Consider the following 25,626-nt stretch of genomic DNA (forward strand, 5'->3'; position numbering starts at 1 on the left):
TTTTGGATTATTACTTAACTCAGCGGGCGCGAACATCATTTGGGTAGGTGGGCTATAGGCTTTGGGATCACCGCGGATTCAGTTAGAAATATACCAGTTGTCTCGTTCAGGATTTCATGGGGTGAAGTGATGAAAAGTTAGATTGCACTCTATCGTCGGAAACCTCCATAAGATCGCTTCCAGTCCCTCACACCTCCAGGTCGACGCACATCAAGCTCCTTGCCTTCGTACCCCAAGCTGCTCTCCGCCCGGTGGAACATGGCGCATAGACGGTCGAAGAGACTGTCTTCCTCGGAAGCCTTGGGGAGGACTTGTGGCGCTTCCACAGATCCCGGTGCTACGTCTCCAGAAAAGTCCTCTTGGTCGTCATCATACGAAGCTCCCTCTTCGTCGGTTGGTGTCGGGTCAAAAAGAGCATGGAACTTGTGGTTCATTCGAGTGCGCCATGGGTCAACGTCTGATGATGCGGAAGATGAGAGACGTTCGGCGATTTCAAACTATGACAGTTAGTCACGATGTCCTTTTCATATTCGATGGCGCGCGCTCAACATACCTCTCTCAGTCCTTGTAGGCGATACTGTTCAGCTCGCTTTTGGAGGCGGGGCGCCGAAGGTGAGATGGGCATGGCAGACGCGAAAGCGAACAGGGCCACGATGGCCATGATAATGAAGGAGCGCATTTTTGGTGTGGTAAACGAGAGAATGTCCGGTTGGTGGTGTAGATGTTCAGTGAGATCGAAATGGGTTGCTGTCAAAGCTGAATGGGCGTAGTCTAGCTTCCCTTGGAGACCAGCGCTCTTGTCAAAAGTAGCGAAATGAATGAAGAAAAGAATGTCGAAGGCCCGAGTAAGTGTGCAACAAGAAGAGATAAAGCACGTTAATGAGTGGCGATCCACATGTATATCCGCTGCAAGAACGGCCGGGGTAGTAGCGAACGAAGACCGGTTCGTCCAAAGTGCATCATCACCCGCAGCTTATCCAAACAAGCTCACTATATATCCACCAACCGGTAGGTGCAAGGGCTGTCAGAGGTTACGTCTGCCTGTCAATTATTCCGAAACAGCGGTCCGCGCACCAAGAGAAACGATCAACGGCAGGGAGGGGATGTTCGCGCAATCTTTAGCCCGTGGTGTTGGCGCAGTTGTGACCGCATTGAACACGCTGGTGCGGATTCATCGAACCATTGCATAACTTCGAGACGCTGGGGCCCAGTACGCCTGAAGGACCTGCCCGATGTAGTTGGAAGGAACCAGAGATCCGTTGAGGGGAGCCAGACGTGCATCAGCGCCCCCAGCCTGTGGCCTTGACTACTCGGCTGATGTTTCCCCAACTTCTAGATCTAGATCAGTGTGTTTCGATCGCCGGCTTTGCGGCTAGGCGTGCTGTTTCGACTCGCATGATTCCTGGGACGCCACCGTCATGCCAAGTTGTCTGCGGATGTCAAGTCTGATACAGGCACGCCGGGCGGTTGAACTGGAGGATTCCGGAGATTTAGCCTGGAAGACGTTGGGCTGGACATGATGAAACGAATGTAGCAGATGGATTGCGCGTCAAAACGCGGGCGCTAACACTAGCGTGGCGCTATTCGACGCACAGGCGTGCAAGAGCGATCGAAGGCAAACAGAGCAAACACTCCCAGCCTCCACATCACGCGGACGTCATCACTGTCGCGCGACGTTGGGAAGACTGTATACTCACTTGGACAGTTACCTAGACATCACATAACATCGCGCTTATCTTGGCTATTCAAACAATGATCAGCTGGACATCTCAACTAGACAGCCGAAGGCACAGAACGCGTCTCTTGGACACGTCTTGACAACCCCTGCTTGGAGGAATCGGTTCAGCATAAAATACCCCGATATGGACGATCATGAACACTCTTCCCAGACAATACGCCCAGGATCGCTATCACCAACATCCACGATATCCGCACAGGCCCTCGACCTCAGCAGACTCCCGCCAATTGCAATCTTCACTGCGCATCTGAAGGACGAGGAAGTGAAGCTGCTCAAGGAAACGTTGCGCCAGTACGACGCACCGCTTACTACCGATGTCTCCAGGGCAAAGGTCTTTGTTGGGAAAGTGGGTACAAAGAGAAGGGCCGAGTTCGAATTGAGGGCTCGAAAGCTGGTTGTTCAGGAAATTGTCACCCCTAAACGGCCGGCTAGTCCTGTGAAGGCACAGGATCACTCCAACAAGAGGCGAAAGATTGGTAAAACGTCAGGTCGGTTATCTGCGGACGGGGAAGACTCTACCACTGAGGATGAGGCTGGCAACGGCCCTGAGACTGAGGACCACGTTCCTCTCTCGTCCCCTTCGAGATCCGACAATGGCTCACAGGCTCCGCTACTGTTCGAGGATCCGTCTGACGATACAATCTGGGTCATCAAGTTCGACTGGGTAGAAGCTTGTGTAGCCGCAGGTCATCTACTTCCATTGGGAGACAACTTGGTTTACACGGGTAAAGTGATTGAACGACCTAAATCATTGAATAGGAAGTCTATCAAAGACATATTCGGCGCGCACACTAAAGTAGCGCCGGCATCTCAGACTCTCTTGGCAACACGACCACATCCAGTGCAAGACATCTTAGACCGCGCAAAACTAGACATGAAGACGACTACCAAGAAAAGTACCTATCAGCCGCAAAGATTCGGGAACCACACTTCTAGTCGCTTCGATGGAAAGGCTTTCGCCCGCTCTTCCCAGCCTGTTGGTCACTCATATGCTTCACAAGCTGCACAGTTACTGCAGCAAACGACAAGTGAGTACGAAGGCGAGGATAGCGATATCCCTGCAGCACCGGATTGGGTGAAGAAGGGCGTCAAGTATTCATGTCAGCGCTTCACACCTGGTAACGGACCCAATGAGGACTTCCTCGATCAGCTCAAGAAGATAAGGACTGCTCGAACATTGATCGACGACGACATAGGTGTTCGTGCTTACTCAACCATCATCGCTTCTATCGCTGCATATCCATACAGACTTAGTCACCCCCGAGAGATCGCTCAGCTACCGGGTTGTGACGAGAAAACTGAAGTTCTTTTTGTAGAGTGGAAGAACACTGGCAAGATTCAAGCAGTCGAAGATTTCGAGGCCGACGAATCAATGAAAGTCTTGCGTTCCTTCTACAACATTTGGGGCGTTGGAGCCAAGACCGCACGCCAATTCTATTACAACAACCACTGGACTGAATTGGATGATATCATCGAGTTTGGCTGGAACGACCTGGACCGAGTGCAGCAAATTGGCGTCAAGTACTATGACGAATTCTTGGTCTCTATTCCGCGCCCTGAAGTTGAGCAAATCGCCGCTGTTGTTCGCGAACACGCTGTGAAGCTTCGCGACGAACGCATTACTGTCACGATTGTGGGCGGGTACAGACGTGGCAAGACAGACTCTGGTGACGTGGACTTGATCGTGTCGCACCCGGAGCTAGAGAGTACAGCGGGCTTGGTTCGAGAGATTGTCGAGTCATTGGAGGAATCTGAGTGGATTACTCACACTCTTACGATGAGCTTGAAGAACACTAATCGCGGTCAACATGCACTGCCTCTTCGATCTGCAAAGGGAGCTGGCGCGGGCTTTGATACGCTTGACAAAGCACTCGTTGTGTGGCAAGATCCAGCGTGGCCTACTCGTGAGGAGGATCTTGCAGAGAACCCAAGAGCGAAGAACCCTGCTATTCACCGCCGCGTCGACATCATTATTGCGCCTTGGCGGTCAGTTGGTTGCGCAGTCTTGGGTTGGAGTGGCGGTACCACCTTTCAGCGTGATCTGAGGCGGTATGCGAAAGCCATCAAAGGCTGGAAGTTCGATAGCAGCGGTATCCGAAGTCGAAGTAACGGCGAAGCCATGATGCTGGAGGGGCCCGATGGAGTCCAGGGTACGCCCGAAGATGCTGAGAGGAAGGTCTTTGAAGGGCTAGGTCTGGAATATGTACCACCAGAGTATAGAATAACGTATTGATGGGGCACGTCACATGGTACAGCATCGTGAAGACAGCTCTCCTGCTTCACCATTTGTCTTCCACGAAATTCCTTTCCAACTTCATCACAAGTAGCCTTCACGCGCCTATGCTACTCGCTCAGATATCCCTACGTTTTGCAACATCGCCACTATGTGCAGAACTCTAGCAACCACCTCCGAATACGATCGCCTACCACCATGCAGCCTGACCGGCTGATTAAGGCCATCACCATCACCGTACAGATTCTCATCAGCCTAGTCCTCTTCGCCATCGTCCTTCCCTTCTTCATCCTATGGCGTGCCCCAATAAGCCTCCTCTACTTTATCAAGAACGAAAAGCCACAGGAAAAGAACGCAGACCAAGAGAGAGAAAGGCTGCAAGGCCTGCCAGCGGACGAGGAAGAAGAAGAACCGAGACCACCCCCACCTCCAGACCTCCACGAGCGCGCCCTCGCACCCTACACAGAACGCTGGACAGCCTTCAAGGACCTCGACATCAACAAACCCCTCGTAGCCCACTGGTCCCGCGTAGCATGCCTCTCCCTGCTCACGGTACAAACCACGCTCACACTCGCCCTCCTCGAGAAATCGCTCGTGTACCACATCCCCTGGTTCGTTACACACCTCTCGGACACAGACTACAAGACCTCGAAGAAGAAGCTCTGGCTGAATGACTTGCTGCTACATGTAGCCTGGCTACTTATGACATGTGCGCCCGTCGTGGGCCTGTTAGGCGTAGGCCTGGGCATCGCGTACTATATGGCTAAAGCGGCGAGGTACGGGAAGTTTAATAAGGGTATGGCGAGAAAGAAGGGGGGTAGGGGTTACGAAGATCCGAATAAGGCGAGGGAGGGAGAAGGAAAGAACGGGGAGGCGCATGGGGTGAAGGAGACGGTTATGGGGGTTGTGGATCATGTTATGCACCCCCATGTTCCGCAGCTACATTTACCGCACCCACATCTGCTTCATCATCCGCACGAACAGCGGGAGCCAGAGGCTTCGCCGTATGGGTATCCGGGGTATAGTGAGGACATCCTCTTCGAGCAGCCCGGAGACGCGGCGGGTGGGTATCAAGATACGGTCCAGCAAACGCCACCTGTAGTGGTCCAGCCTCCGGCACCGGCGGCAAGGTTTGATAAGAATCCTTACACTTTAGCTGGCATTGCGTCGATCTGGACAGGTCAGAAGGAGAAGATAAAGGGTGGCTACGACGGAAGAGACGTCAGGAAGCAGAACTTCGCTGACGATATTGAGATGGCGGATTGGGTGGGTAGGAAGTAGACGATACGATCATTCATGACGTATTCTTGCTGGCAAGGATAAAGGATGTAATTATGTTGTTAGTACATATGAAGAAAGAGCAACCCCTCATCCACTGGTATCATCGCCCACCCACCTCAACTCCGCGCTTTTCTTCAATGTACACACCTCGCTTTTGCACTACCCCTAACGCCCCATCATCTCTGTCAACACACTCAGGTACTCTTCTTGCCCTGCGCGGCAGCGTCCAAATGCCATCTCATGACCTTCTCAAAGATACCCTTACCATCTCCCTCCATGACGTCTCCATGGCAAGGGATGATCCTGTTGAACCCCCACTTATTGATCCTCTCCATACTAGCCGAGAAGCCCTTCCTATCACTCGCACTAGTTCCATACCAAATAGTCCTCTGCTGCCACTTCGCATCACCCTTTGTACTCTGCAGCGCCACAAAGATCTTCGTCAAGATGCCGCTATTCGGGTCAACCCCTGTTTTACTGAACTGCTCTGTAGCAGGCAGATTGAACATGAGATCAGCCTGTATGAGAGTGCGGGTAGGGCGGTGATGGAAGACGAGCTCCTTGTTGACGTGCGAGGGGACGTATTCCCAATCGAACTCCGCGTCGAATTCGGGGGAGATGGTCTCGACGCGTTTGTCGGCGCTGAAGAGGATCGAGAAGGGGACGTTTTCGTCGTTTTGCTTTGCGCGCTTTTCGGGGAGGACGTCGGGGCCCATGACTTGCGCGTTGGGGTATTCTTTGTGCCAGGGGCCGAGGAAGATGTGGTGCTGTTACGTATAATGTTAATAACGGTCGCAGGTGTTCTTGTGGGCTGATACGTACTTCTGCGTCTAGGGCGGCGATGTATTTTACTTCGCCCATCTCAGATACTTTCTGCTTGACATCCTCGGTCAATGCGACAGGAGAGAAGACGGCGAGGGAACCGGATTCGAGGCGCACTGTTCTTGCGCGTTAGCAGTTGCATGTGAAGTGTTCGTTGGGCACAGCATACCAATCGTTCCTCTTCCGCCAATCTTCACGCGACCGAATCTCCAGAAGGGCACTGACAGAGTGGTGATTACGCGCGGAACAACGTCGCGAATCACCATAACACTAGCGGGGTCGGAGGGTACGAGTTTCGACGACATGCTGGCCTTTGTGGACTGTAAAAAATCCGGGTGAAGAAACTCAGTGTGGAGAGAAGAGATGTTGTGAGGATGCGCCGGATGCTTGGTATCTAGGATAGAAGACGTAATGCGGCGAGACCCTTGATGACGCAATGTTCAAGATTGGAGTGAAGCGACTTTGAAACTGCAATGTAGCAGCCATGATGCGGGATCTTAGCTATATACCACTGCAGATTTCTCGGTCCGCTCGAAGGATAACAATTTGTCCGCTCGTAATGAGCGTGTGGAGAAATGTCATTCGAGTGAGGTGTTGGTGTGTCGCGTGGAATTGCAGGGAGCGTGAGCCGAGGTGTCCCGCGACGCGTCGGGCTTTGTCAGCTACGTCACCGCTTTGTGAACTCCAAAATCTAGAACCTTGGGTTTAGATGGGAGCATACTTCGCGATTGCAGATCGAGATGCAAGTAAATAAGTAGAGTTCATAATGAGTTGATTTACACGGCTGCACATAGATCATCATCCAACATGAACTCTCGATCCATAGCCACATTCGCATGCTACTTCTAAATTCGCATCTCGCGATTTGGTCTTCGGTGTTCCCAGTAGCGTTTCTAGGGGCCGCCGACCACCGACCCACATCATCAGTGGGCTCGCGTCGCGTCCTGTTCTAGAAACTTTCCTTTTGGATGGAATGCTCGGACGAACTTGAGCGGCGCCCAAGATGCGAGTATTTGGAAGCATGGCAGACTGGCTTGCTGGCCAGACGTGTCGTCTTGTGTAAGGTGATTCTGCCTCGTGCGAGGTCTCACCTAGCATTCTCAGCGCTAAGCTCTGCCATCAATCCTCCAGCATCCCTTTCTTTGGCGTCTTCGTCAAGCCTTTTCTGGATGAACGCGTTCATCTCCTTGACCTTCTGCAGAGCAACATTCGTGCAATTCAGCAGAGCCAGCGGGTTTATTGTCGCTCCTCCGTACTTTGCAATCTGACACAGTTCGCCGTGCTTGTTCATTGTGAGAATGACTTCTCCCTGCCTGACTTGCTCTTCAGCCAAGTTTGCATCAACCAAAAATATCTCTCCCTCAAAGTATGAAAACGTAACACAGAGCGGCTGGTGTAGGATCGACAACGGTATGGGTTCGCGCTCGCGCACACTGAGAATGGTCGCCTTCTCGCCTTCTACTTGTACGTCTGGTCTTCGGAAGTGTTGTAACGCAGCCATGACGGCTATGCACGATGCATCGATCAGCCCGCCGTCATGGTCGATGATATGTACGTCAGCGCGGAGAGCAAAGCACTTTAAGCCAGCGATGATGCAGAGCGATTCGGTGTCAAGAGCGTTGGAGCGACGGATGGCTTTCTCGAGGATGCGCGAGAGGATGACTTCGGCATCTGTAGGACTAATTTTTCAGTCAGATATGCCGAACTGCTAGTAGGCCTTAAGAAGAACATACCGACCAACCTCAAAGGCTGGAGAAGCCATTGGAGAGAACTCTGTGACTATTTGAAAGATACCATCAAACTTGCGCTCTGGTAATGGTGTCGTCACGTCTACTGATATGCGCGCAATGACTCTGAGAAGTGTTAGCTTGCGCATATGGCCTCCCAGTAAATCATGTACCTTGTCTTGCCTAACTGAACATCTGCGACGCCATATTCTTCTCCAAATGTGAGCTCGAGTGGGCGGAAGGCGTCGAATGCGCGTCGGTCGATTCGTATCTGTTCCTGCAGCGCTTGCTTGATGAACTCGCGCTCATTTAGCGATATCTCAGCTTCTCGAGGCATCTTGACCTTCTGCAGCAAATGCGTGAGGTTGTTGGTGAAATGGTAGTTGTTGTAACGGCCATAGAAAATGCGGCGGCGGGGAATTGGAATCGCCGGTGCTCTAGCGCGATTTACGAGTTCAAGCTTCTGTGCACCATTTCTTCTACACATCACCACTCACCACGTCAACCACGCGCAAGACTTCCGAAACTCGTACCAGCCCATCGTACCATTGAAAAATAATATAAAGACACGATGACGACCGCCCACAGACCCACCTTCGATCCCGCGCGCGGCAAAGAAGCTCAGCGAGGACCCGCCTACCACCAGCGACTACTCCCAGCGCACACAACACTCAAGCATAGACAGCCGGGACAGGGCGGCGATGCCGACATACAGCGCGATCTTCGCGCCGAACTCCTGGAGGCCGAGGCGCGTCACATCGCGAAGAAGAATGGCACCTACGTCGAGCCGGAGGCAGCAGCTGAGGCTGGCAATGCGCACAAGCGTCAGATCGATGCTGTACCGGCAGCCGAAGAGGGGGAAGAGGATGAAGCAGCTCAAAAACGGCGGCGCATAGAAGTCTTGGAAAAGTTCAGAGACGTGGACGCCGACGATAGCAGTAGTGAGAGCGAGAGCAGCGACGACGAGTAAGTGCGAAGATGTGTTATCACCCAACCCGTTGACTAATGATGTCCCAGCGACGAAGACGAAGAGGATGAAACCGCGGCCCTCATGCGCGAGCTAGAGAAGATCAAGAAGGAGCGCGCCGCAGCCAAAGCCAAAGAGGAGGCAGAACGCGCCGCAGAAGAGGAGCAACAACGCGAAATCGATGTCGCCCGAGGCAACCCCTTGCTCAACGCGAAAGACTTCACCATGAAGCGACGATGGGACGACGATGTCGTGTTCAAGAACCAAGCACGAGGTACCGAAGACAGGAACAAAAAGAAGGAATTCATCAACGACATGCTGCGATCCGACTTCCACAAGAAATTCATGGTATGTGTCCCTTGATTGACCCTCCAGTATACTTCTAACACCACGCGACAGTCCAAATATATCCGATGAGGTCATCACCTTCAGCTATTCGTCCTTTCCGATTCTCGATTATCGTGCATTGCACTTCTGCCGTTAGACACCTTGGCGCACAGGTTCTGGATCTTTCAGATGGGCTTTAGGGAGTGTGGGATACCCCAGATCTTGGCAGACACGGAGTAGCCAGTGACGGAACAGCACCTAGCGGGACTCTTATCGCTATCATGGATCAGCGGCGACGACCACCATTTCGGGATGTCAGCTTTATCTCTGGCCTCAATCTTTACAACAAATCGATCCAATGAGTGCCGACCTACAAGTCCCGACCACGCATTCAAGGCGTGAAAAAGGAACCATCGTGAAGTTGAGGCCAGCGGCTCGTTCGATCCAAAAGTATCCAAGGATCAATCAAAAGCGGCCCCGGTATCGCAAACTTGCATAGCATCGACAGCTCACGTAGGATTCAGTTTAGCCACTATCTCCTCCGACCCACATAAGCGGAACTTAGCGTACTACAAGGAATACCAAGCACACCTTGGCCGGGTCTTCCACCCTCTTATAGAGCTTCTGATCGCATGATCTACGCCTCCCCCAGCAAGGTGACCTCATAAGGCTTTTGGACTCCTTAACACATGCCAGTTATGCTCGGGCTAGCACACGGCAGATAGTAAAGGAAGGGTGCATGAACGATATATAGTCCACGATGGATCTCCGCGTATTCGTGGTAACATAACACTACCTACTACCTACCGTCCATACTTTCCGATATCGAGTGATATCAACCTGAACATACACCCAAACACTCAAAGTTGTCACATAATCACAAGCAAACATGGCAGGCTATGGAAACCGCACAGCCCCAGACTACACCGCAGAAGACCTGCAAGACCAACACAGCACCACACGTCTCGGTCTCGTAGACTCTCACACCCCATACCATAACCCCCACGAAAAGCACGGCTCAGGTATAACAGGTGGCGCAGGATTCGGTAATTCCACCCTCCCCCTTCCCTCTTCTCATCGCCCTCCCTATGCAAACGCTCTCCCACGCACACGCCTAACGTTCCTAACACCTACCCAGGAAACAAACGCTCCTCGTCCACTCCCGACACCGACACCTCTGAATTTCGTTTTGGCAGCCACTCCGACACAGCGCCTTATTCCAATGGGACAGCCATGGGCAGCGGATCTACAGGCGGCGCAGGGTACGGCAATAAGACGGGGGAGATGAGCGGGCCAGAGCCAGATTCTCTCTTGGGGAAGGTAGTGGAGAAGGTGGGTGGTATGGTCAAGAATGATAAGATCGAGGCGAAGGGGAGGGGTATGAGGGAGAAGGAGGGATTTGGGAGTGTGGTTGAGTGAGTTGACTGGGCAATGGATTGCAGCTGCGTGTGCTTTCTCAACGAAGCTTCGATTCTTTTTGCACCAGAACAGAAACTTTGAAGGGTTTGTTTGATCGCTAATCGCTTTTTTATTCATACTATATCACTATTCCAAGTACATGAGTGAGACAAAAGGAGTGTAGTCATCGCTGTAGAAAGCAAACCCCCCGAACCGAGTCCATGATAGTCCTGAAATGAGTGTAGTAAGAAATCCAAAGCGGTACAAACGTCGCATCCTACAGCTTAACATCTGCTTGCAATATCGAAACTAGAGTCCAATGCCCGGAAGTTGAACGATGGGTGTTACTACCGGTGCAGCGATGGAAAGTACTGGTCCAAGGATGGGGGTTGCGACTGGTGCAGCGACGGAGACGACGGGGTTTAGGATGGGTGTTGCCGCTGGCACGACCGCAGAGAGTACTGGGTTTAGGATGGGTGTCGCGACTGGTACTACGACGGAGAGGATGGGTGTCGCCACTGGTACTACGGCGGAGACTACTGGTTCAAGGATGGGTGTTGCCACTGGTAGAACGACAGAGGCCACGCCGGAAACCACAGGCGCTACGACTGAAACCACAGGCGCCACGACGGAAGCCACACCGGAAACCACGGGTGCTACGATAGAAACCACGGGTGGGACGACAGCGGAGACCACTGGTGGAATAGCGGAAACCACACCAGAGATGACTGGTGGGATGGCAGACACCATAGGCGGGATGGCAGAAACCACGGGTGGGATGACAGGTGGAAGTGCAGACACCACGGGTGGAATGGTCGGGGTGGTTGGCGTAGTAGGAGCGACACATTTGAGTCCGCTGACCTTGATCTTGGAGCCGATTCCAGAGGAAGTAGTGCAGCACTTGATCGTGCCGCCGCAAGGGGTACCGAAAATCTGGACAGTGCCGAGGATGTTGCCGAGAAGCGTGTTGATGATGTTGAACAGTCCGCCGGGCAGGCAGATCTGCTTGAAGCTTCCGGCAGGGCATGTTGGAGCTGCTCTCGGTTCAAGTTCCATGGTGGGCACTGCTGAGACAGTGGCTACCACAGTGAAGACGGAGAGGATGGTGGAAGGCTTCATCTTGGTGTTGGAATGAAGAGGAGGTTTGGGTTGTAAAAGATGATGGGATGATGAGAAGAAAGGTGCTTAGTAGTTGTGATGCTGTGAGTTGTTCTGATGATGATGATGGCTATGGGCGAAGGGTGGTAGGTCTTATATAGACACTCCAGCTTGCTCAGGTGAAGCGCACCCTCTATCTGCTCTCATGGCTTGTACCTTCCCCCGATCGAGATCATGTCTGCCCAGGCTACACCAAGCATAGCTGAACTCACTCCAGCTCGTCTGGATGCAAGAAGCCCCTCGGTAAAACGTACGAGACTTGGCACTAATGGCGGTTGAGGTCATTGTGAGTCTCAAGCGCAAGCCTCGTTCCAAGATGTCATTTCGTCCATCGCATGATGATAGTGTCCTCGATGATAAGAGAGTACGCCACAGTTCGAAGCGAACTTTAGGGTGACGGTCTGGAGTTGTGATACCAAACTCCCCTACGTGAAGAGCTCACTATCTCCAGTAGTCTGCATGAGAGACGGAACTAATCCAGGTCTGTCTACGATCAGCGCAAACATAGCGGCAAATCCGCTGTCACTTGAAGCCACTTCTGTCAGGACCTTCTGTGGCAACGCCCACATTTGGGCGTGACAGTTGCTATAATCACGTGCACTTGCTGTTTCTGGATATCCTCCGGCGCTTGATCTTGATTCTACGCCTGATTAGGGTGGGTACTGTTACTTTCCTGGCCTGCGGCTGGATGTTCGCGGAACAACTGGGGATCGTACGCTCCGGGCAAAAGCAAAAGGGACTTAGGGAAAGGTACCAAGGTACATGAGGCTGGGGCAACTAGCGTAGTATCAACATCATCTAGCTCTAAGCTCGTGTGTTATCGCGCTTAAAACGCGTGTATTGAGCCACTGACGATACAGTGCCAAAGAGACCCTTAGTGGCATCGTTCACCAAGGTCCGGGAGTGTAGACGCCCCTCTAGAGCTGACTCTACCCCTCTGACTACACTGCTCGGCTATTTTCAAGTTCTGATTTGCTGCTTTTTGGGCTCCACGTTCTCTTAGATCATAACAGCTCCACGGGGTAGGTATGGCCGAGACCTGGAGTTCATGGCAACAACTGTGGGTCACTGCTTGGTGATTGCTTTTTTGGGTTCGGACATTTCGTCTCTAACTGTGATGAACGGTTGAGATGGTGGATGGATGTATCTGCGCATCGAATGGCGGTGTTTCAATGGGTTCAGTAGACGTGTATCGAGGTACCCAGGCACTTGTCATCGCTTCGCGGCCGTAAAATGCGTGAGTTGTGTAGCTCAGCAGTGAGAACAAACGTCACAGGCGTGGCGAAACTAAAGAAGGGTCGGGTCGATAGCGTACCGACCCTTCTCGTTTCCAAGCCTTGCCCGTCGCCCACTCCCTATCATCCTGTCTTTCCCCTCTTAGACATTTACGCCACACATCCCCCTAGTTGCATCCCCGCACGCTCTAGTTTATGCACTACCGTTTTCCGCTGCGTGATATGGTCAGACGGTATAGCGCAAGAAATAGCAAACCTAAGCCGACCTCATTTTTCAACACCATGAAGCCCGACGTTCTGGACCTCGGGATGGTTCTCGACGTCGCTCTCGCCGGACCCAGGATATCGGAGCCGAAGCAAAGCCCTGCGCTCAATTATTCCGGAAAAGCAAAATGGTTTTGCATGAACTATCGGCCTGGAATACCTCCAGCTTAGCTGCACTGCCGTTGTCGTACCTTGCGTCCTTGCAGGTGGTGACGTCTTTACAGGGCTTATCCTCGGGCCAGCCCCTTACGCGTAACGGAACCCGCTGTCAAGGCAGTGACGGGTTTCGCTCCTTCCGAAGTTTGCTCGAAAGTCGTTCAGCATGGCTGGGCATTGACACGACGGCTAGGCAGCCGGGATATCAGAACATGTGTAATCTCTCCTGTCATGGCAATAGAGGCTTCTGCAATAGGCTGATTGACCAAGCTGTCAGCTATCACATTGCAACAAGCGTGGGTTCGGAACGGTGTTGTTAGCCAAGCGAGGCCGACGTTAGTTTGACCTTGCGCATCTGAGGCTATCCCCTCACTCGGACTACCGCAAGAGGATTCGTGATGAAAGAGAAGCCCGGCGGGTTCCATTCAGTGTGAGGTGCAAGTCTTCCGTATACGACTATATGATCTTTCTGGCTGCCCATTCCTTCACATACGACCATAGGACAATGAGAATTAGGCTTCCCGTCCGCTCAGCCATATACAAGCATTGTACCGGCGGATTAGTAGTTAGGTGGGTGACCACTAGCGAATCCCCGCTGTTGTATGTTTTTGCTCTTTTTGACAGGATGACATTTTTTTTTGAACCCATGCCGAACAGGGGAAGGCGCCGGCGATGAGGTGGAAACACCGAGGTAGCTGGCTTCCAGCTGTGTTGGCTTATCGAGTACGGACGCGAATGGGTAATGAGGAGCGCAGGTTATAGGCGTAGAGTAAGTTGTATTTTGTAGCTAAAGCTGTCTGGATCAAGACATACGCAAGGCTACTACGCCTTAAAACAGAGAAGAAATCGATCTTGCGAACTTGTCAGCAATGCTACTAGGTGGAGAAGTGGTAAAAGTACCATTGATAGATCGTTGAGGTATCCTTGAACGCCATAACCCAATTTTGTCTACATCGCGGCGCTTGAGAATGCTGCCGCGACGCCCAAACTCCATGCTTCTTCCCATGTTATCCCGTGTACACTCTTCCATGTAGCCGAGCTTCAGATCTTCCTGTAGATTCTACCATAACGCAGGCGCGCTTGACGGCGCCCAGAGCAGCAACTGAAGCCACCTCAATGATTCCTGAAATTCTTCTTCTGGTAGAACAGATCCGTCCTACTACTACCCAGATTTATAATCTTCGGACATCCATCCCGGTCCTTCTCCAGGCGCGTACACTCGAAGCAGTAGAAGGCGTCAGAGATGCCTTCGCCACCGCATACAACGCACTTGTTCTGATAGTTGCCGAAGGAGCATTCGTCGCAGATGCGGGCGAGGGTGGTCGGGCGCACGTAGGAATCGCATACGGGGCATTTGCCGTCGCACTTGTCGCAGAGGCGGCCGATGGAGATGCCGGACTGCTTGCGGCACATGACGAGATCGCTGCGACAGGTGTTAGTATGCGCGACTCTTTGAGGTGGGAGGGTACTTACGGATGATGGCGAGACATGGCGGAAGGTTACGAAGGGGGTGACGAGTATGGACGTGTTCGCTATCGCAAGTTTAATAGAGCGTGGTGTCTCGTCGTGACGGGGGCGTTGATATGGTGGTGGCGCGTGACAGTGCGACAGAAAGTCGGTCGTGAAAGTCAGCTTCGGTGGTCCGCTGCTAGCGTGAACTGAACCCATGCTCCGTGCACGAAGCTTCCATCGCGAGATCCCTGGGCCACCTACACCAATGACACCCACGCGTGCTTCTCTGATACTGCTAAGCACATATTAGAAACACCCAGAAATCCCATATACTGCGCGCGATACTGTCATGGACGGACCCATTGCATCGGCTGTAGTCCTTCCGGATGAACTATCACTGCCAGCCTCACCCCCGGTGAACGGCCACAAGAGACGACAAGAATCGCTATCAGAAGACACCTCAAAGCGACCGCGACTCGAGAATGATACTGCCATCCAAGAAAGACGTGAATCTACTACCAAAGACACAAAAGACGACAAGCCTGCCCCTGTGCGACGCGAGAGAGGACGAGAGCGCAGATTATTTGGCGCCGCCTTGGGTGCACTCTCACAGAACTCTGCTACTACAGGACAGAAACGTCGCGCCGAGATCGAGAAGCGACAGCTAGCTCAGCGCAAGCAGGACGACCAAGAGAGCGAACAGAGGAAGACAGAGCGTGCAGCCAGGCGCAAAGAGCAACGATGGAAGGAACACAAGCTTCTCGAGAGGGATATGGTATGTCTTGACAGTCTACACCTGACGCTCTGGATGGGTGCTTACGATTCATAGATGCGGGCACGTCACGCAAATCTACTCGCCATGGCGCACTTCCTCCAGACCAAGTCAGAGCCACACCTCGTACGTTGCCGTCCACCTGATGACCCTGGTTCACAGCTGATCTTGCTCACAGTATTACAAACCCTGGGAAACCAGTCCCGACGAAGAAGACCGCATACGTGACCAAATGGCCGAAGCCGAAGAAACCGTCAAACGCGAGATGGAAGAGTACGAGGCTCGCCAACAACCGGATAATATGCGGAGACGGCGTGCATCCGAGGAAACAAAGGGTGATGCAGAGGGTGCAGACACCGGTAAGAACCATGATGCACATGCACCTCAAGAGACAACCACCACCAATGGCGAGACTAATGGTAGCGCCATCTCCCCCAAGGACCTGGACATGAAGGACCACCAGCCCGATACCCCTGACACCAATGCAAAAGTCGAGCGCGCCACTGAGGACATACAGAATAGCCACGGTGCAACTCACGAGACCGTAGCTGACACAACCATGAAGGAAGATGACGACGAGAACGGAGAGGATGTTGTCGAAGAAGCCGCCGAGGACACCGTCATCTATTGAGGATCACCCGGAAGCCCTTACCTTCTTGCCTTTACCCCAGACCGGCCCGATAGATCGCTGTTGGCGCGTCTCGATTGAAGTCGTTCGCAATATCGCCCTTGGTCCTGCCGCAACTTCTGCCAACCGGCCGCGTTGACTTACGGGGTCGGGTTCTTCCACCTTGGATATGCGACCGTAGCATCATCAAAGTCCTAGCAGCGATAGTCACAATGCTTCGCAAATTAATCAAAATATGGTCAATTGTGTCACGGCTCCTGCCATGTCACAGATGCTGCATTATCCGTCGATTATACATACAGGGTATAGCTTGTGTATGCGCTCCGGGCAGCACTGTACTCCTTCCGAATATCTGGGTCACGCATAATCTTTTGCACCTACCATTCCGGCACGGACGCCGGCAAACAACAGCTTACAGTACTCGCTTGCGGTTGTTCTCGCCTCATTCTGCATGCACAACGACCTACCTAGAACTCGGGTTGATAGATTGGACCCCACGGCGCGTGGGATTATCCTCAAACCGCCCATCTCCGAGCATAATATAGTAATATACATGCAACACTATCTTCAGCACAACGAACACTGACTTTGCGCTTCACGTGCAGGACCTACGCGTTGTGTAAACGACGAGAATCATGAAAGTGATGTCAGGGCTGAGATGATTACATACCCCACAATTGGGGTACCTCGGCATATCCGAATCTAGCAACCATCATCATGAATCTACAGCTTCGTCGTCAAAGACGACTCGCTTGCTTACCGCCATCGACACCCAAGGCTATCCTGACTATCGCTGCTATAACCCGAAATTCCAACCACCCTCGTCGCAATATATTTCCTTTTACCCTTTGTCGCACAGACATCACGTCATGCCTGTCCAACCAATTGACCCTGTGTCAGACCCTCGTGTCGAACACAAGACTGCGCAGCTCAACGGACAAACATACCATTACCTATATGCGGTACCAAAGTCTGGCGAGTATACGCATACCGTGTTTCTGGTGAGTGGTGTTTGGTGGCTGTTATGCGATGCCGGCAAATTCCGCACCTTCCTCTGTTGGAAAGGGTTCTTTGGAATGAAGCAACATGATTGTACTGACTGTCTTGCAAGATTCATGGTTGGCCCGATCTATCGATGGGATGGAGGTATCAGATTCCTCTCTTAGTCGACATGGGGATGCGGGTTGTTGCGCCGGACATGATGGGATACGGTGGGACGGTAAGGCGAACCCAGAGGTCTCGCGACTCGGGGGGAATGACCGAAGCTGAGATGTTCAGGATGCTCCTAAAGTTCCGCCAAACTCCATCAAGTTGTATGGGCTCAAGCGAGCGTCAGATGATATTGCTGCGCTGGCCAAAGAAGTCAATGCGCCGCAGATCATTCTTGGTGGTCATGACTGGTAGGTGTCTGCTGTATGTATGCATCGAGAGATTCGTCTACTAACACCTTGCTCAGGGGAGGTTTCGTCGTCTGGCGAGCTGCTCAGTGGTAAGTCCCCGGGCATGTTGACTACCATATACGGTACCAACTCACTACCCCCACAGGTACCCTAAGCTCATCACACACGTCTTCTCAGTTTGCACACCATACACCGCTCCTTCTGACAAGTACTTCTCCACCGAAGATCTGGTCAAAGGCCCATTACCCCAATTCGCCTATCAGGTCCATCTCGCTTCGGGCGAAGTGGAAAAGAGCGTCAACGATGAGCAGTCGATCAGACAATTTCTAAGTGGCATGTATGGGGCCAAGGGACCAAACGGCGAGGTCACGTTCGTTCCCGAGAAGGGAATACTGGTCGAAAACTTGCCAAAGATCGGTGAGAGCAAGATTCTGAATGGAAAGGTACGTGATGATCTCTTATGCTGGAACGCGTGTCGAGTGCGGGATCGAAGGGAAAGAAGAGTACATGATTGCCGTGAGAGACAAATGTGTTACCTTTTGAGGGGATGCTATGGGGTGGTTACGTCGCTCGACAGAGGCATTGCCGCTTCAGACATGTCCTGCATGAGGCGGGAAAGGGTGCCAGAAGATCGACTCGGCTCGACATCAAGATCGTCCCGCGCGAAGCACATGTCGAGATCGATCCATTGCATCACCTTGTTTCAGAAAGACAACTGAAGGATCTGCCAACAATCGATGGTGTGCTAACAGCGAATCAGTACCTAGACTACTACGTCAAGCAGTACCTCAACCACGGGATCCACCCCACATGTGAGTCCTCCCTCCCCAACCTACCACTTATCCACCCTACATCGACCCATACACACCACTCCAAGCTCAACCACTAACCCCTCAACCCAGTAAACTGGTATCGCCAACGCCGCACGAACTGGGAAGAAGACCAAGCGCTGCTCGACAAGAAGATAATCAATCAACCTGTCCTCTTTATCCAAGCCACGCATGACGGCGTGCTAAAGCCCGCAATGGCAAAGAGCATGGATAATTTCATTCCTAAGCTTACGAAGAGAGAGGTGGAGGCTGCACATTGGGCGTTGATCCAGAAGCCAGAGGAGACGAATGCTATTATCCGCCAATGGCTTGAGGTGGGGGGCCTGGTGGGGAAGAAGAGGCGGGAGAGTAGTCTGTAGAAGGGGGTTAGAGAGACGGAATGTTGAAGGTCTTGGGATAATAATTGACCCGTCTCTTGAGTAAGTTCGTCTAGCTTGGAGTACTCAAAATCTCACCATGCTGCCCAGCGAGCGGTGTATGCCTGATTACTCTCTCCTGCCCGTCGACCGAGAACGGCGTATCATAGTTTACCGGGTATGACTGACAGGCGATGGAGATTGCGGCTCTATCCGTGCTGGTGGCCTGACATGTGCCTCATGGCTTCCTTGTCCACGCAGCGATATCGCATTGCGCTAGACAAGCACACGAAATCCTTTGCTCTTCTCCGATGTGGAGTCAAAGCTGACCGTTGAGTCTTGACTATAGCTTGTCCAAGATAGCGGACCTTGATACAAATTTGACGGTTGCTAGAGACGGCACTTGATCGGTAAACGCATGTGTGCGTCAGCGTACAGATACTTTGTTACGTTGAGACATGTCTTGACGCCGATACTCATCATCGACTGCAAAGGATCCCGCGGCGGCACGTTGTGTGGATACATGACCTGCATCTCTTGCCTGATACCCAGGTACCTGCGGGCCATCAGCACACCACCGACTCAGCTCTTCCTCTTCAATCTACATAGTTCTGCTTCGCTTACGATCAACGGCAATTGTCAAGTACCTGTAGCTCAAAAGTGAAGCGCGAGATGTGTGGTGGTATCTCGGTATCTCCGGAGGTTCTAACCATAAAAGTACCGGCAAAAGTAGTAGTAGATACGCCGCCTTGGAATTTTGGCACCGGGTTGTTCCTCCGAATTCTTGTCCCGCCTTGACTCAGGTCTGCGGATTAGCGCTTCTTGATATTCTTCCACGCGAACTTCATGGGCAACAAGATATTTTGGTGACAGAGTGCTCGAGACTTTCCTGGTAAACTGTTTGGAGATTATGGCGGATGCAGGTCCCCTCCGTCCGTGCGCAATCCGGAGTTCTGGTACCCACTGCGTAATACAGCCAGTCAGGAAGCGGCGTTGTGCATTGTGGCAACCTCGTGGTCCTGAGTAGGTTGCGACATGCAATGCTTTTTTTGCGACACGATGTCGATACGGAGAGGGGCTTCCGCACACTCCGCAGCTTGTTGTGGGCGGGGTGGTGCGATAGGGGAAACGGTACCTCTACATCCGACAGACCGCCTGTCTGAGGAATACGTATCCTTAAGCCCGGGGTCATGGTGGTTGGATGCTGTGGCGTAGGCAGCTTTGTGGAAAGCGAGTAAGGTGAAATTGCTCACCGCCGCGGCACCGTCGTGCAAGCGCTTGACATATATTTGACGTAGATCGCGAAAACGTGCTCAGGTTGACAAAGGCTTACAGGAAACTCTCAAACCGGGTATGATGGTCTTCGCTCACCGCCTACTGCTTTCAGAGGGCCATGCATGAGGGTCGTGGAGTCGGTCGCTTGGTGGAGCGACATCCCGGTGTTCTTTTACGTTCACAGACAGGGTCTATAGTAGCGTTGAATATGCCTGGGGCGTTGAGGTAGACGCATGCGCAGTGCGAACGAGAGGTACCTTGCTTATCAGTAGGGCCATTATTCTATTGCATCTCGTAGCTCGTCGTGCCGGAGCTGGGAGCGCACTGGCTGGATAGGTACATTAGGTATATTCGTTAGTCGAGTCCTAGGCGCATCCCGGTGTGCAAAGAAGTTAATCTCAACACTGCTGGGCATGCTCGGATCCACCATGGTGCTCTGCCGTGCAACGTTTGATGGAACAGAAAATGAGTGGTCGCCAACGTTTGTTTTGCCGTCCCGCTGCTGCAGTTTGCTCGGCAGCGTACCAGACGACGGTGGTTGTCGAATGAGAGAGCAGGTCGGGCGGTCGGAGAGATACGTAAACGCTTGTTGCGGGTCGGCTTAGTAACGACATCTCATCTTGCTCGTGGCCGCTTCCCTGTCAAGTGCTGGGCCTGCCATGTACCCGCGATCACCGTTGTTCCTCCGAATCCTTCACCACCGACACTCGACCTCATTTCTCGGTCGAGATGGTAGATCTGGGACGGCATTGCAGCGCGCTACCGGTGCTTCTTCGCCATTGTCATGCAGATGCTGGCACATGTCAATTTCGATGGCTTCTTGGTGGCCACACCTCGGTCAAAGGTGCAGCTGTTGACTATTAGCTATCCCTTGGGCCAGTCGTTCGTGCAGTTGGCGTTGAGGTCGCTCCGATAAGAGGCCCTTGTACTTTCTTGTCCCGGCAGTTCGGTCGCGCGTAGGACGAATTTCGTCAATGGGCTGCTCGGTAGCCAAACCATGACCCATGCCCACCCTCCAACCGACATTCAGCCAACGGGTCTGCTACCACACACACCACAGTTGCCCCAGGAGGATCCCGCTAAGGGGCCGCACTACGGGACTGATTCCATGCTCCCCAGAGTAGTCCAGGCTGGAGGCGCACCGTTGGGCGTGAGCCGTTTGCACATGGGCAATATATCCGGGATTTTATATTGCAAAAGTGACTTCGGGAAGTCTTCTGGAATATCAGCCAGATACGCTAGCCAGTCAGCGGTCGAATTTTCCCGTCGGTATGCAGGCCCTAAGAATCCAAGATTGATGATGCACCGGGGGCAGAGGACGACTTATGGTTTGAGCTTTGGCTTAGCGGTAACGACATGCTAACGCCGAGACAGGACAGCCTGCATATCAGGCTGATGTTTCGCGCGTCCTGCTCAGGGATCTGTGGTTCTGCAGGGCCACTACAACCGACAGGTTCGCTGCCGTAAATCCCAACACAACCTTTGGCAGCGGGCTCCACAGCCGTGCAGTGTGCCTTATCGCTGTTTCACAACGCCGGCGGGTTTCTGATAGACGGCCACTACACAAGACAAGACGTGTTCAAGATACACACTGCGTTATGACATTGCTCCTATATCGCATCTTGCGTGTGCACGTCCCGGAGCTATACGGTGTTGATCCGGCAAAACGAGTCTAACAATGCTTGAGTCCCCAGATACTAGCTCGCTGGGCGAATAACAAGAGCTCCCGGTCGTGTACCCACAAGAAGATCTAGCCTCATATATACACACAGAGTAACGGGATAAAGAAAAGACTACGCGAGGCCTACCGTACCAAGTAGCTCTGGTCGCGCATCCCTATCCATGCTCGTCCCGCCAGTTTGATACGCCTAGCAAATGACGTGGAACCTTTGAATCTTCCCTCATGCGATGCCATTATCTCGCCGATGCACCAACCTGAGGCAAGCCCAGCTTGTGCCAGGCCACCGTTGATCGAAATGGGCCTTCTCAACAACTATATCAGCCTCCACGCTCCCGTGGGGTGGGCTTCTGTTAGCTATCTCTTCCTCACTTCTTCCCGCTCCATTGCCACCATCCCCCATACTACCAAAATTTTCTCGTAATGGCTCCCTCAGCTCTCGCAGATATCTATCCAATCCCAACGAGGCACTACTCCAAGTCCTCGACTGTCGTAGCTTCGGTCTTACATGGGCCAAGGGATTTGCGGCTCGTATGCCTTCCAATTTCGTTACACATCCCACGTCTATCCACTACTCGTGGGGGTTTTGGTGTATATTGAGCATCTAAACGTGAAGCTAACGAATCCAATTAGGAAACTCGTACCATTACGGATCCCGCCGCCAATGAACTACAGATCGCTATCAAGGCCACTGGACTGTGCGGAAGCGATTGTTCCTACTACAGCAAGTTCTGCAACGGTGATCTGCAGGCTTGCGAGCCGTTGTCACTAGGCCATGAGTCTGCTGGGGTTGTGGTGGCCATCGGCGAGAGTGTTACCGGCTACCAGATTGGCGATCGTGTTGCTCTGGAGGTAGGTGTGCCGTGCGACAACTGCAGGTCATGCCAACGGGGACGTTACAATCTCTGCCCGAAGATGAGGTTTCGGAGTAGCGCCAAATCTGTGCCTCACTTCCAGGGGACGCTTCAGGAACGCATCAACCATCCAGCGAAATGGTGCCACAAGTATGTCGTGCATGATCGACCCGAAGCCGAACTTAGCTGACAACTTAAATCAGACTACCTTCGCATGTTTCCATGGAATCGGCTGCGCTTCTGGAGCCTCTTTCTGTTGCCATCCATGCAACAAGAAGAGCCCAGATCGAGCAGGGTGACACGGCCATTGTTTTTGGCGCAGGCACAGTCGGCCTTCTGACAGCTGCGATGGCCAAGGTGTCTGGCGCCACAACCGTTGTCATCGCAGACATCGACTATGGACGAATCAACTACGCCTTGGCGAACGGCTTCGCCCACAAGGGCTATATCGTGACCCCGCAGAAACATGGCAACGAGACTGCTGAGAAGTTCGCCGTAGCCAAGGAGTTGGCTGCCGATGTTATGCAGATTGCATCCCAGAACGAGCCAGACTTTGAAGGTGCTGATGTCACCTTTGACTGCACTGGAAAGGAAATCTGCATGCAAGCTGGACTATACGTAAGTCTCTCCCGGAAACAATCGCAAACCTAATCCTGATTTCTCGTAGGCGACAAGGCCTGGCGGCAAGCTCATCATGGTCGGAATGGGTACGCCAGTTCAGACACTACCCATGTCAGCATCTCATCTGAAGGAGGTCGACATCATTGGCATCTTCCGCTACGCCAACACCTACCCCACTGGTATCAAGATCCTGTCTGCCGGTGTACTTCCGAGTCTTGACAACATGATCACTCACAGGTTCCATGGGTTGACGTCGACAAAGGAAGCTTTCGAGCTCGCCGGCAAGACGGTCGACAAAGACGGCAAGCTTGTTCTCAAAGTCCTCGTCGAGATGTAAAGAAGCGAACGGCCCACGAAACCACTAATATGTACATTGAATTGTGTGGCATTCATAACGACGTGATAGAAACAACATAGAGAGATCGTCCGAAAGGCGGCGACCGCGGTCAGGCGTTTTGAAAGTCTGGAGCAAGACTAAGATACCATTCGCTTTTGGGTTGGATTGGATTTGGAGTTATGGAGTGTATTTGGCGATTGACGCAAAGATCTGGAGGCTAGGCCCGACCATGAATGATAATGCCATAATCGTACTCCGATGATAAACGCTCGCTCCGGTTCGTGATGCTTGATTCTGAAGTCTGAGAAAGAGGAGTGTAGTGAAAGCCAAATGATGACGGATCTTTCCTAAGGAAATCGCGTCGCGCTGCAGTCGCGTTGACACTAGCTCTGAACGGGTAGCGCCTTGGCACAACCCCACGAATTGTGGCAGCTGCAGCCTAAGCAAGCTCCCCACCAAGACCATATCATTGCAATTGCCTTGCTGTCCGACTCCCACTCCGACTTCCACCTACTATCTCGATCATCGCGAACCTTCAAACGCTGCACCAAATTATACTGCAGCAAACATGGCCGAATCATCAGGAAATCCACTCGTTTCGACCACCCGCGCCTCTGACGCAAGTCCGACAGTGCAACTTCACCCGCTGGTACTCCTCACAATAACAGACTGCGTAACACGGCACACACTACGACAGCAGACAGGACCAGTAGTCGGAGCTATACTAGGCGCGCAAGATGGTCAGAATATCACGATGGAGGTTGCTTTCCAAGCAAAGCTCCTGCCAAACCAAGACGGAGAGACAGTACTAGACGACGAATGGTTCAGCAAGCGTATCGAAGACTGTAAGTTCTCGTCTATACCTCATATCTCCACATCTGAATGAAGCTAACCTGAGTGTAGTCAAGGACGTACACAAGGAGCCACAATTAGACATTGTAGGCTGGTTTACCCTCGGTCCCGCCTCCGGTCCAGAACCTCACATCCTGCCTATCCATTCGCGCATATCAGAAGTCTACACTGAGTCTCCGCTCCTCGTACTCTTCCACCCAGAAAATGCCTTCTCCAAAGAAACCGCTGCCGGAAAGCTGCCTCTCACCGTCTACGAGTCCTTGTCCGTCAACACAACGAGCGATCCGAACGATAAGGCTATGGATATCGACGGGGCCGTACAGGCAAAGTCTACCAAGTTCAGAGAGCTAGTATACTCGATTGGGACTGGCGAGGCGGAAATGATCTCTGTCGATTTCGTCGCGCGGGGTGGTGGCAACGCTACTGCAGTAGAAGGCACAGCAAACGTGGCCGGTGCAGCGCCGGAGCCCTCAAGAACCGATGAGGTTACTGGGAAGCGGAATACACGAGGAAAGCAAAAGGAGAAAGAGAAGGAGAAAGAAAAGGATGCGCCCATCGACGAGTCGGTCATCTTGAATGCAGACGACGAAGAAGGTAGGTTCAGCCGCCTAAAGTTTTACTTGGTACAGACATACTAACCTTTGTCCAGTTCTCTCTTCGCTTACAGCCAAGATGAACGCCATTCGCATGCTCAGCCGACGTATCATGCTCCTGCGCGCATACATCGACTCGCTGCCACCATCGTACCTCTCCGACCCGTCCCTACCCGTCAACGCCGCGCCAGACGCACAACATCCCCTGCCTCTAGACCACTCGATCCTCCGCAGTGTATCTGCCATGCTCGCCCGCCTGAATATCCTCGGCCCGCCAGACTCAGCCGCTTTCTCGCTTGAGTCCCAGCAAGAAGCATCGGATGTGCAACTAGTCAACCTGCTATCGTCCATTACAAACTCCGTATCCCTGGCAAAGGATCTCGGCCGGAAGAGCTCCATCGTCGAACATGCCAAGACCCAGGGCAAGAACCGCATGGGCGGGTATGGCGGAGGTGGCAACTACGGCGGCGACGCCAACTTCTTCAATACTGTCATGAGCGGAGATTCTGGTGGCGACAGGTGGTGATCCCTGTCGATCCACCAGCATGAATGAACGGGTACGTTGGAGTCTATATTAGTCTAGAAACGAGTACCCTGAGCTAACGCAGACTTTAGGTTATTTACGTTGCTGATGGTGTTCTAGATTGGCAAGGCGACGGAGCGTATGCGCGA

General features: G+C 52.7%; 13 protein-coding genes across 13 annotated transcripts; 8 read left to right on the forward strand and 5 right to left on the reverse strand.

Annotated features, from left to right (window-relative positions):
• Positions 1-149: 149 nt before the first annotated feature.
• On the reverse strand, positions 150-679 carry J4E86_007470 (uncharacterized protein; the record flags this gene model as incomplete). Its single annotated transcript, XM_051447989.1, has 2 exons — positions 150-497; positions 554-679. The coding sequence occupies 2 exons, from the start codon at positions 677-679 to the stop codon at positions 150-152; spliced, it is 474 nt and encodes a 157-aa protein (XP_051300927.1).
• Positions 680-1,862: 1,183 nt separating this feature from the next.
• Positions 1,863-3,971, forward strand: J4E86_007471 (uncharacterized protein; the record flags this gene model as incomplete). Its single annotated transcript, XM_051447990.1, has 1 exon — positions 1,863-3,971. One exon carries the CDS (start codon positions 1,863-1,865, stop codon positions 3,969-3,971), a length of 2,109 nt encoding a protein of 702 aa, XP_051300928.1.
• Positions 3,972-4,169: 198 nt separating this feature from the next.
• J4E86_007472 (uncharacterized protein) lies at positions 4,170-5,252 on the forward strand (the record flags this gene model as incomplete). The annotated part of the gene is made up of 1 exon (XM_051447991.1): positions 4,170-5,252. One exon carries the CDS (start codon positions 4,170-4,172, stop codon positions 5,250-5,252), a length of 1,083 nt encoding a protein of 360 aa, XP_051300929.1.
• Positions 5,253-5,446: 194 nt separating this feature from the next.
• J4E86_007473 (uncharacterized protein) lies at positions 5,447-6,379 on the reverse strand (the record flags this gene model as incomplete). Its single annotated transcript, XM_051447992.1, has 3 exons — positions 5,447-6,019; positions 6,075-6,190; positions 6,244-6,379. The coding sequence occupies 3 exons, from the start codon at positions 6,377-6,379 to the stop codon at positions 5,447-5,449; spliced, it is 825 nt and encodes a 274-aa protein (XP_051300930.1).
• A 782-nt stretch (positions 6,380-7,161) lies between these two features.
• On the reverse strand, positions 7,162-8,138 carry J4E86_007474 (uncharacterized protein; the record flags this gene model as incomplete). The annotated part of the gene is made up of 3 exons (XM_051447993.1): positions 7,162-7,753; positions 7,808-7,927; positions 7,975-8,138. 3 exons carry the CDS (start codon positions 8,136-8,138, stop codon positions 7,162-7,164), a joined length of 876 nt encoding a protein of 291 aa, XP_051300931.1.
• A 234-nt stretch (positions 8,139-8,372) lies between these two features.
• Positions 8,373-9,185, forward strand: CWC15 (complexed with cef1p; the record flags this gene model as incomplete). Its single annotated transcript, XM_051447994.1, has 3 exons — positions 8,373-8,767; positions 8,819-9,116; positions 9,168-9,185. The coding sequence occupies 3 exons, from the start codon at positions 8,373-8,375 to the stop codon at positions 9,183-9,185; spliced, it is 711 nt and encodes a 236-aa protein (XP_051300932.1).
• A 799-nt stretch (positions 9,186-9,984) lies between these two features.
• J4E86_007476 (uncharacterized protein) lies at positions 9,985-10,514 on the forward strand (the record flags this gene model as incomplete). The annotated part of the gene is made up of 2 exons (XM_051447995.1): positions 9,985-10,141; positions 10,234-10,514. The coding sequence occupies 2 exons, from the start codon at positions 9,985-9,987 to the stop codon at positions 10,512-10,514; spliced, it is 438 nt and encodes a 145-aa protein (XP_051300933.1).
• Positions 10,515-10,840: 326 nt separating this feature from the next.
• J4E86_007477 (uncharacterized protein) lies at positions 10,841-11,612 on the reverse strand (the record flags this gene model as incomplete). The annotated part of the gene is made up of 2 exons (XM_051447996.1): positions 10,841-10,864; positions 10,902-11,612. 2 exons carry the CDS (start codon positions 11,610-11,612, stop codon positions 10,841-10,843), a joined length of 735 nt encoding a protein of 244 aa, XP_051300934.1.
• Positions 11,613-14,419: 2,807 nt separating this feature from the next.
• On the reverse strand, positions 14,420-14,796 carry J4E86_007478 (uncharacterized protein; the record flags this gene model as incomplete). The annotated part of the gene is made up of 2 exons (XM_051447997.1): positions 14,420-14,729; positions 14,780-14,796. The coding sequence occupies 2 exons, from the start codon at positions 14,794-14,796 to the stop codon at positions 14,420-14,422; spliced, it is 327 nt and encodes a 108-aa protein (XP_051300935.1).
• A 311-nt stretch (positions 14,797-15,107) lies between these two features.
• Positions 15,108-16,161, forward strand: J4E86_007479 (uncharacterized protein; the record flags this gene model as incomplete). The annotated part of the gene is made up of 3 exons (XM_051447998.1): positions 15,108-15,533; positions 15,588-15,656; positions 15,709-16,161. The coding sequence occupies 3 exons, from the start codon at positions 15,108-15,110 to the stop codon at positions 16,159-16,161; spliced, it is 948 nt and encodes a 315-aa protein (XP_051300936.1).
• An 866-nt stretch (positions 16,162-17,027) lies between these two features.
• Positions 17,028-18,747, forward strand: J4E86_007480 (uncharacterized protein; the record flags this gene model as incomplete). The annotated part of the gene is made up of 7 exons (XM_051447999.1): positions 17,028-17,159; positions 17,270-17,377; positions 17,437-17,558; positions 17,615-17,647; positions 17,704-18,001; positions 18,319-18,370; positions 18,461-18,747. The coding sequence occupies 7 exons, from the start codon at positions 17,028-17,030 to the stop codon at positions 18,745-18,747; spliced, it is 1,032 nt and encodes a 343-aa protein (XP_051300937.1).
• Positions 18,748-22,773: 4,026 nt separating this feature from the next.
• On the forward strand, positions 22,774-23,509 carry J4E86_007481 (uncharacterized protein; the record flags this gene model as incomplete). Its single annotated transcript, XM_051448000.1, has 2 exons — positions 22,774-23,169; positions 23,219-23,509. The coding sequence occupies 2 exons, from the start codon at positions 22,774-22,776 to the stop codon at positions 23,507-23,509; spliced, it is 687 nt and encodes a 228-aa protein (XP_051300938.1).
• Positions 23,510-24,077: 568 nt separating this feature from the next.
• J4E86_007482 (uncharacterized protein) lies at positions 24,078-25,480 on the forward strand (the record flags this gene model as incomplete). The annotated part of the gene is made up of 3 exons (XM_051448001.1): positions 24,078-24,354; positions 24,413-24,955; positions 25,011-25,480. The coding sequence occupies 3 exons, from the start codon at positions 24,078-24,080 to the stop codon at positions 25,478-25,480; spliced, it is 1,290 nt and encodes a 429-aa protein (XP_051300939.1).
• Positions 25,481-25,626: the final 146 nt, after the last annotated feature.

The sequence above is a fragment of the Alternaria arbusti genome (assembly GCF_024043155.1).
Source record: "Alternaria arbusti strain BMP 1465 chromosome Unknown scaffold_10, whole genome shotgun sequence".
Lineage (NCBI taxonomy): Eukaryota > Fungi > Ascomycota > Dothideomycetes > Pleosporales > Pleosporaceae > Alternaria > Alternaria arbusti.